At 47.8% G+C, this 9,934-nt stretch overlaps 1 protein-coding gene across 1 annotated transcript in view; it reads left to right on the forward strand.

Moving 5' to 3' along the window:
• SLC1A1 (solute carrier family 1 member 1) overlaps positions 1 to 4,596 on the forward strand; it is a 78,117-nt gene extending 73,521 nt beyond the window's left edge. The window contains 2 exon segments of the mRNA XM_040620299.1: positions 1 to 114; positions 2,226 to 4,596. The exon segment at positions 1 to 114 is cut by the window's left edge and continues 5 nt beyond it. Coding sequence (XP_040476233.1) covers positions 1 to 114; positions 2,226 to 2,472 — 361 coding nt within the window. The 3' untranslated portion in view covers positions 2,473 to 4,596.
• Positions 4,597 to 9,934: the final 5,338 nt, after the last annotated feature.

Consider the following 9,934-nt stretch of genomic DNA (forward strand, 5'->3'; position numbering starts at 1 on the left):
CATCGGAGCTGCCGGCGTGCCCCAGGCTGGCCTGGTGACCATGGTGATCGTGCTGAGTGCTGTAGGCCTGCCCGCAGAGGATGTCACCCTCATCATCGCCGTGGACTGGCTCCTGTGAGTTGGAATAAACGCACTGCCTCAGCCAGAGGGGGAGGCGGGCTTCCCAGCCCTGCAGGATCTGCACTCTGTCATCATTCTGTCCTCAGATTGACTAATGAGCCATCTGTTGCTGCTTTAATTTCCCTCTGACCAGGCCATCTGATAACGTGCTTAAAAATTAACTCCTCGTAACATTGAGCGGTGACTTTAAAGGACCAGGGATCTCCATTAGCTCATGTATACCTGATAATGCTCAAGGATAGGAGTGGGGTGTGCGAGGAGATGTGCATAAAATAATGAGGTGAAGAGGCTGGACAAGGTCCCAGACATTCCAAACCCCAGAGGCTCCCCTCGCCTCTCCGGGCCCTGGGTCAGCCTCATAGGTTTAGAACTGCCTGGTTCGATGGCAGCCCATCTTCCCGACACCTTCAGCATCGTCAGGGGCGGAGGGCACAAGCAAAGGCTTTGGGGTAAGACTGATTTGAGCGTGAATCCCTGTTCAGTGGCTCAATGGCTGTTTGGCAAGTTCCTTAGCTTCTCTGAGGCCCAGTTGCATGATCTGAGAGATGGGAAAGATTCTGTGTATTTCATTAGGTGGGTGCAAGGTCTGAGTGAGCTCATGTGAGCAGAGTGTCTAGAACAGTGTCTGGCAGGAAGTATATGCTCCATAAATGGCAGGTTTTATTGTTATAGTGAGAATGATGTGGACAGTTCACGTCCTCATCAACGGCTCTCACACATCTCCGCACATGCACACACGCGTGGTGGGCTGAGGAACACGGCAGAACATCTGGGCAAGAATGTGCCTTGTGTGACACAAGTTAGGATGAGCCTGGTCCCAGGTGTAGCCTTAATACCCACTCCGTGCATTGGTCTTCCAGCATGTAGGCCTGGCTCTGTCCCCTGGTCACCCCGGGCACGCGGGGCTCCCTATCGAGCCTTTACTCAGAACTGGCCCGGGGCTACCGGGGAGTACAGCGCTGGGTGGTTTGCAGGTAGCAGCCTAAATGGGGAAGATACAGTCACACCCCAGGAGGTGAAACCTCCTGCCCTGGGAAGGCAGGCCACATGGGGCCCCCTCAGCGGCTGGCTGGTTCTGCAAGGCCCCCAGCTGAAGTGGCCCCTTTCTTGCTAAGACACCCTATCACTGAGGCAAGTGCTTCGATTTTTCTTTCTAGTGATGAGGGTGGGTTTGCACTTGTCTCCTTTCCCTGATTCTTCCTGGTGACCTTCACATCCAAGATACCAAGAAAAGTCAAAGGTCCAGTCTCATCCGTGGGATGAAAAGACACTGGTTGGTTCATACCAGCACCTAGTTCAATCCATGACCTCGTTCTAAATCACAGAAGGGCATCCGGAATGGGGCTGGATAAACGCTGTTGGCCTTTTCTGTCCTGCAGGGGTAGTTCTCACAAAAGTCTTCCTGCGCACAGTTCCTCCCAGCCGGGCCCCACCGTCCTCTCACCAGGGAGCCTTCTCCGCCGCACGTCTTCCTGCCACGGCGTCTCCTCCAAGCCGTCTGGGAGCTAAGGCTGGCTCAGGGTGCCACAGGGAGGAAGCCACTCCTCGGCTGGTCTGAGCTTTCTGGCCCTGCGCTCTGCTGTGTCCCTGCTGGCTTGCTCGTAGAGTGACACAATGTGGCAGAGAAACGACTACACCAGGGACACACAAACACACAGGAACATATTCCCCCTTGGCGTGTACACCACTCACAGGACCCCCTCACCCTAGCCAAGAGCGAGCCTGGAAATGCCCCACGACGGAGGTTAGGGGTGAGAGGCTTGCTCAATGCCGACCTTCCCTCAGCTCCCCCAAAATATCTGTGAGGACTAGTCACATCTCTTTAGGAGGAGAGGGCAGAATCTGGGGAGACTGGTGCTGGATGTGGGAGGGTCATTGTGAAATACCGGGAGCACACACCCGGGGAGCCCATTTGCTCATTCTGTGCTTCTGTGAGCCACCTTCTGCCCCAGGCCTGTGAAGAGAGGAGCCTCTGATCCAGCCACAAGGATGGCACATTCTCCATGTGCTTAATTCGTAACTGAATGCTTCAGATCCTTCTCTCTCTCCAGCGGCAAATGCAAATGAACTGGCCTCTAGTCTGACTCACGCTCTCTCCTCCCCAGGGACCGGTTCAGGACCATGGTGAACGTCCTCGGTGATGCGTTCGGGACAGGCATTGTGGAGAAGCTCTCTAAGAAAGAGCTGGAACAGATGGATGTTTCATCTGAAGTCAACATCGTAAACCCGTTTGCTTTGGAATCCACAGCCCTGGAAAATGAAGACTCGGACACCAAGAAGTCCTATGTCAACGGAGGCTTCGCGGTAGACAAGTCTGACACCATCTCATTCACCCAGACCTCACAGTTCTAGAACCCCTGGCTTCATAGGACCAGGAATGATGGACAGCTCCATGAAGAGTCATCTCTTAGCAAATTCAAACATTAAATAAGGAAGAGAAAAACACTAATGGCCAACTGTACATTTGACTTGATATATACAGACTTCCAGATTATTTTCTATATTTGGATTCACAGCTTTCGCTCTCCAGGTTCTGGGACTTCGGGGTTGGGTAACATGAAAGAAAATAGATTAAAAGGAAAGCTGGATTGTCTGGATTGTAAAAATTCTATGAGAGACCAAGTTTGGAAGGAAATGGAGTAACTGTTGGATTAGGACATGGATCTGGAAGAAAAATTGCTTTCTCATACACAGTCCAGTGTTTTGGGTTTTTTTAAAAAAAATACTCTCATTGATTACAAATTTTTACTCAAGCTTTCTATTGGCATGGATTTCCTTTGACTTCTCACATTTTTATAGATTATAATGCATATAAACACCCCTCCCCCCATTAATGTGCCAAATTGTCCATTTGTAACTCATCTCCAGCCCATTTCAAAGTAACCGCTTTGAAAGAAAACAGACCAGCACAGTTCTGTAATCAGAGTTTTAGGATGGGTGTGGGGTTTTGTGGGAAGGGTTCTTTTTTCAATGTACTGTATTGGGACACTGGAAACTAGTAACCCAGTGTTCAGTATAGAGCTAGATAGGTAGATATATATGTATATATTTATTATTTTCATATAAGTTGCCAGAGATCAGAATTGAACTGTCAATGTGAAATAAAGAGCCCTCCTTGTACTTGAATAATAACTACGATCTCAATCCAGATCTGCTTTGGGGCTTTTCCAAATTCCTGTCCCAGGAGCACAAGAGTGAAAAATCATGATGTCTGGTTGTTCCACGTCTCTGTGCCAGCCTCAGAGCAGACATGTCTTAGGGTGATCCTTCCAGGTGGCACGGCCTTTCATCTACAACTCCCAGACTCTCCTGCCGGGAGGGAGTTGTATCTGCTGTGTATAAGATGGGATACAAAGGTGTCACTCACATAAGGCCGGATGTGTTTTTATCCAACCGGAAGGCTTCATTCCTCTGAGGTCAAGTATACCCACTTAAAAATGACAGGACTTTGCCCTTTTGTACCCCTCAGGGCCCAAACCACAGTGGCAAGCTACCAGCTGAGTTGCATTTTAATATGGCCTTGATGGGTTGAACGAGTCACATTGACCAGAAAAAGCACTGTCCTTACCCTGGATTCTTGCCGAGTAAGGCCCACAACGTGAGACGTTGGTTATCAGTGGTTCAGGGAAATCCTTCCATTGTATGAAACTCATCTCCTCCTCAAGGGAGGATTGTTTCAACTAGTAGTCTAGTCATCTCAGCCCTGCTCCTTACCACCCGTTTCCTGTCATTCTCCTGCTAATTTATGAAGATAGTTTTTTAGAAAGTCTGTGCTTCAGCTCTTATCTTGTAAATAACGCTTCACATAATAAAAACTTGTATTTACACCGAGATCCAAAATAGTCCCGTTTCTGCAGTATCGAGTAGCCAATTTAAGCCTGTGCTTTGGTATTTAAGAAACCAGACACTGTGCCAAAGATCGTGGAAAAGTAAATAAACGCTCAATATTGACCACCCATGCCCGAAATCTATAAGAGAATGATAACTGGACTGTCGTGTAAACACCATAAATATGGAATCGTGATTGAATGTGAGTTTTAAAATGCAAATATTGATGTTGTGCGTTGGAAGCAAATCTAAATATGGATGCAGCCGAATCCGTAATTTGTCGTGGGCTGAAAGGTCGTACGGCCTCGGCAGCGGGCTCGGATCTGAGGCACGGGATCGCCAGAGCTGTCCGCGAACTGCGGGTCATCCTTATTTTGGAGCAAGTTTGTAACCAGCCTCTTAACACACTGTGCTGTTAACTCATACAAGAGAACAATGTCCCATGTCAGCCTCAATAAATATTTCCAACCTTCCTCCTTGCCAGCCTTGTTCCTCTTTTATCCATTCTTTTATCTCACTCGGAAGGGGTGTGGGAAGGTGGAGACATGGTCAGTTGATTCAGATTGGAAACAGACTGTTTTCAAAACTATTTCCACTGAAGGATGAACATCAGGGCTTGAGGAAAAGTAATCTGGTTCTTCACGTGGATCTGTGGGGGTGATAGGCTGGGGCCCTAAGTGGTGAACAGGTCGTCCGCATTTTATCACTGAGATGAAAGGGAAGGTATAACTTGGCTAGAAGTTCCCATACTGGGAGGGAGTCTTATCTCCATATGATGGCGCCCTGGTTTCACGGAAGGACCAGTCCTGCCCTCCGAGATGTGCCTACGAATGACAAATGCCGCATTCAGGGATGCCACCGTCCTGCCCGGAACCTGAGTCATGATGGGGTTCTGCTGGTGGACGCACTCGTCTAAGACGGACAACAGAGAAATGGACAACTCCCTTCCCTACAGGAAGGGACTTGTCCCCCTACAGAGGACAGTGTCTCGCAGAAATGCTTATCACTACCTGGCCAGGCTAATTCAGGGTCGTTACCTCTTCATGTGACATGCAATAAACACCCAGCACCAAAACTACTCAGAGACTTGTCTGGAAGAGTTAATACACCTGAGCAGGGGCCCCTATGACTGTGATCTTGCCCAAAGTATATTCATGTACAGAGGAACAGTGTTATCAGCTCTAATAAATGACTAGGCCTCAACAAATCTTTGTGAGCCCACCAGGTCCAAGGCCCTTTATTAAAAACACCCCCCACTCTTAGGAGAGCTTGAGAAAACTGTGCTTGGCTTATTAGGCAGTGAGCCAGCAATGGTGTTGGCTTTGCAGGTGTTAAGAATCTTCCCTCCTGGAACAGAAAGAGGAAATGGCCGTGCGGAGCTTGGGTAGAATGCCAAGAAGATTCTATGCAACAGGATCGATATTCTGTATTCTCTAACTGCCCAGCAAGGCACCACAGAAACCACTGAATGGGCACACAGCCCAGAGCCCTAATCAGCTCTGGGACTCTTGCCAGTGATCTAAGCCTTGGTTCTTATCCTGTGAAATGAAGATAACAAATCTTGTCTCGTGAGACTGCTTTAAGTATTAGTTGAGAAACTGGATGTGATGCATTTAGCACATAATATGTTCAGTAAATGCTAGTGCCTCTCACCCCCAAAAACACCCTATAGCCCACCCCACCCCCACCATTTACATGGGTAATCCACAGACATGCAGCTGCCCGAATTGCTCAGCACTGATGTGGCTGAGGACTGGAGCTCTCACCACTTGGCCTCACCTGGTTAGTACAGCAAAGAGTAAATCCAACCTAGTGAGACTTAATAAGCAACCCCATTCATGAAGGGGAAAGCCCTTTCTGAAAATGGGACACTTTCACCTAAACAGTCTAAGACCTAGAATGTTTCCTCCTGCAAACGATCATGTGCGGATTAAGCAAAGGTAAGCATTCACAGTCTATTTTCTGTGCTCCGAGACACACAGAGGGACTTGAAGTGCTCGGGCTGCACGCGTGAGATGCCCATTCACGGAGCACCCCCTCCTGTGTGCTGAAATCACAGGAGGACATGAAGGTCACTTCTGTCATCCTGGTCCATAAATCTTACATAACCGTCCCCATCGGCTGGAAGCAGACTTTGTTCTGGGCCCCACCTGGGGCTTTGTAATACCCCCTGTGCAAGGAAATATGCCTCCCTCCCCTGCAATCTTCAGCTTTTCGAGTGAAAGCTATATAATCTAAACAACCAGAAGTAGGCCCAGCTAAATCAGCTTTGGGAACAGCATACTGATCTGGAGATACGGAATCAGGTGACCGCACCTCAGAGTACGAAGCTGTTGACCATGGATGGGAGATCACTGGGGACATCTGTTTCCCAGTGGCCTAGGCTAAATAAGGCCACAAAACTTCTAAGCAAGCCAAAAGACCTGACCACACAATTGATGGCCTGTTTCCTCTCTCACTAGCAAAATCCAGTGCCGTGCCTGATTTGGAGGAGGTCTCTCTGGGATTACTGAGACATTTCTGGTGTCATCCTCAAATCTCCACTTTGCCCAACTGTAAGGTCTTGCAAGGTTCAGTACAGTTATTAGTAAGCCTCCGACGCCCAGATAAAATCAATAGCCCTTTTGTTACTCTTGTTGGAGGAAAGGAACACGAAAAGCAGTGGCCTCATCTAGAGACGGTTCACCGATCTCGAGAGGGCCTCGCTCGCCTGGAGCTGGGAAGCTCTGGCCTCAGGACAGTGAAATCAGGGTATTACCTAGAGAGAAGCTTGCCCCACAAGAGTACCGTTTATCAAAAGATGGAGGCAAAGAAATCCGGAAACTAATACACAGAATCAACCGAACTCCTGAGTGGTAGCGTTTGGATCCCAGCCCCACCCCTTTCCCACCCACCCAGCCAACCCCCGTTTTCCCTCCGAGAAGATGCCTTTTCCAGACTGGAGGCTCTTGCAGGTGCCGTTCCTCCGTGACTCAGGAATCCACTAGATCATGTGAGGACACCACATCCTCTTTCCTCACTGCAGGGCATTTGAGGGAACGCAAAGCAAGGTTGCATCATCTGGGCATTTCAGAGTCAGAGGTCTGGCTGCCAGGGGTAAAGAATGAGGAGTTTGAAAATCTGGTAGTAGTCAGGGTCTGCTTTATGTTGCCCTGGCCCTGTAGAAAAACGTAGGTTTTCCAAGGGGAGGATAAGACGGGTTGAAATGAACTGAGTGGTTGGTCCCAGGAGGGCAGTGGCAGGCGAAGAGGCACCCCTCCATCCCTGCAAGGTATTTCACCTTCCGGACATGGCTTCAGAAAGTGCTGAAGGCATGCACATTTTAAAGATGACTTTGATCTTCCTCCAAGCATTCAAATGTAATTCTCATTTAAGGAGTCCTTGTGTATCCAAGGTCCTCCGCTTAGCTTGCCAAGAATGATTAGAGGCCAGCTGAAAGATCTGTCGGAGCTGAAGACTTGGGGGGAGGGGGTTCTCCAGAATGGATCTGTGGATAACAAAATATCTGGGTCTTTGGGAAACTGCGTGGGTCTCACAAGGGTCAGACAAGTGCTACCGTGTAACTCATACTTAAGTTTTTAATTTAAAAAACCACCAGCAGTTAGCAAGAGGAACACTGGCTGATCCTTCCCCAACACTTGCTTTCGTCTTCCCAGCATCCCAAACTGGCTTTAATGCCCAGGACTTATCCACTAATCCTCCGTTTCCTAATTTAGCCAGAAACAGTAAGACAGACAAGAATGGGTCGTCTTCCCACTAAGTGCATACACACACACTCAAAGCTCTTTGCTGGGTCAGGAGGGGCCAGTTAGGAACCCATGGCACCTGTAGTTGACGAGAAATCAGAAGCGCAAACAGGGCATCCTCAGGCTGCAAGGCTACTGGGCTTGCCTTCCTGGCACGAAGGAAAAGTTTGCTCCAATACCATTCCAGGCAGAGAGCCACCTACCCCATTCTTGGGCAACATCACCTTTCGTAAAGATGACACTCTAAGGCAAATAAAGGTCCAGTTTCTTTTTCTCCCCCTAAGATTTATTTTTTTTTTGAGAGGGGGAGGGGCAGAGGGACAGGGACAGAGAGCCGCAAGCGGACCCACGTGGGGCTCGATCCCACCACCCTGAGATCATGACCTGAGCCGAAACTTAGAGTCAGATGCTTAATGGACAGTGCCACCCAGGTGCCCCCAGGTCCAGCTGCTTTAAGGATGATGACCCCACTGCTGCAGGCACTAAGTGAGGAGTTTTCTCCCTGCCAGGACGAGTGCGGAGGATGATGGGATGTCATGATTCCAGGAGAACAAACAGCAACAACGCCGCAGAGGAAGCTCATTTTTATTGACTCAACAAATGTTTGCAGAGCAGTTACTGTGTGGCAAGCACAGTTCTTAGCACTTAACAAATATTAACTCACTTAAAAAAATAATCTCAACACCACCATGAAGTAGGGACTGTTATTATCCCCTTTCTAAAGATGAGAAAACTGGTACAAAAAGTTCGCTTGCCCAAGATCACACAACAGAGATCACACAGCAATTTGGCTCCAGTGTCGACATTCTTCACCAGGTACTGAAAGCCAGAGAAGGCCAGGAGTGCTAACTCAAGTCTGGGGTGGCCTAAAATTTTCAAGACAAATCGTCATCATTGTTAACATCTACAAGTGTTAACTGCGTGCCTGACACTGTCCTAACTCTTCCACGTGCTTAATGGCATTTATCCTTCTCAACACTCCTATCAGGCAGGTATTATCACGCTCCGTGTTCCAGATAAGGAGCCGTGGCTTTGAGAGAGGACGGGACTTGCCCAAGTTCACGCAGACTCAAACCGGGTTCCAAAGCCTGTGTTCCTAACCACTGAGGTGGTGCTTCAACGTGCCTAAAAATTCCATGCAAAGGGAAAGCAAGGGGAATCAAAAACCTCCCAACAAGGAAAAGTCCAGGTCCAGATAGCTTTGCCAGTGAATTCTACCAAATATGTAAAGAATACCAATCCTACCCAAAGGCTACAAAAATACTGACTCCAAGGGACACGTGCACCCCAATGTTTATAGCAGCATTATCAATGATAGCAAAAATAGGGAGAGACCCCAAATGTCCATCGAGTACTGAATGGATAAAGATGTGATATATACATACACAGTAAAATATTACTCAGCCATAAAAGAAGAATGAAATCTTGCCATTTGCAACAAGGTGGATGGAGCTAGAGTGTATCACACTAAATGCAATAAGTCAGAGAAAGACAAATATCATATGATTTCACAAATATGTGGAATTTAAGAAACAAAACAGATGTATATAGGGGGAAAAGAGGCAAACCATAAAAGAGACTCTTAACTATAGAGAACAAATGGAGGGTTGATGGAGGGCAGGTGAGCAGGGGGATGGATTAAATGGGTGATGGGGATTAAGACAGGTACTTGTGATGAGCACTGGGTATTATTTTAAGTGATGAATCTCTAAATTCTACTCCTAATACTAACATTACACTATATGTTAACTAACTGGAATTTAAATAAAAACTTGAAACAATAAAAAATAAAAAAATAAAGAATACCAATCCTTCTCAAACTCCTCCAAAAAATACAAGAGGGATGCCTGGGTGGCTTAGTCTGTTAAGCATCTGCCTTCAGCTCAGGTCATGATCCCAGGGTCCTGGGATCGAGCCCCATATCGGGCTGCCTGCTCAGCAGGGAGTCTGCTTCTTCCTCTGCCCCTCCCCTCTGCCGCCTGCCCCCCACCCCCCGCTCATGTGCACATGTGCTCTCACTCACTCTCTCGCAAGTAAATAAATAAAACCTTTAAAAAAAAAAAAAACAGAGCAGAGGTAACACTTTCAAATTCATTTTCCAAGGCCAGAATTACCCTGAAATCAGGGGCAGACAAGGACATTACAAAAAAAGAAGATTGTAGGCCAATATCCCTGATGAACATAAATGCAAAAATCCTCAACAAAATATTAGCAAGCCAAATTCAACAGCACAGTTATTA

Source organism: Ursus maritimus, unplaced genomic scaffold (assembly GCF_017311325.1).
Source record: "Ursus maritimus isolate PB19 unplaced genomic scaffold, ASM1731132v1 scaffold_34, whole genome shotgun sequence".
Lineage (NCBI taxonomy): Eukaryota > Metazoa > Chordata > Mammalia > Carnivora > Ursidae > Ursus > Ursus maritimus.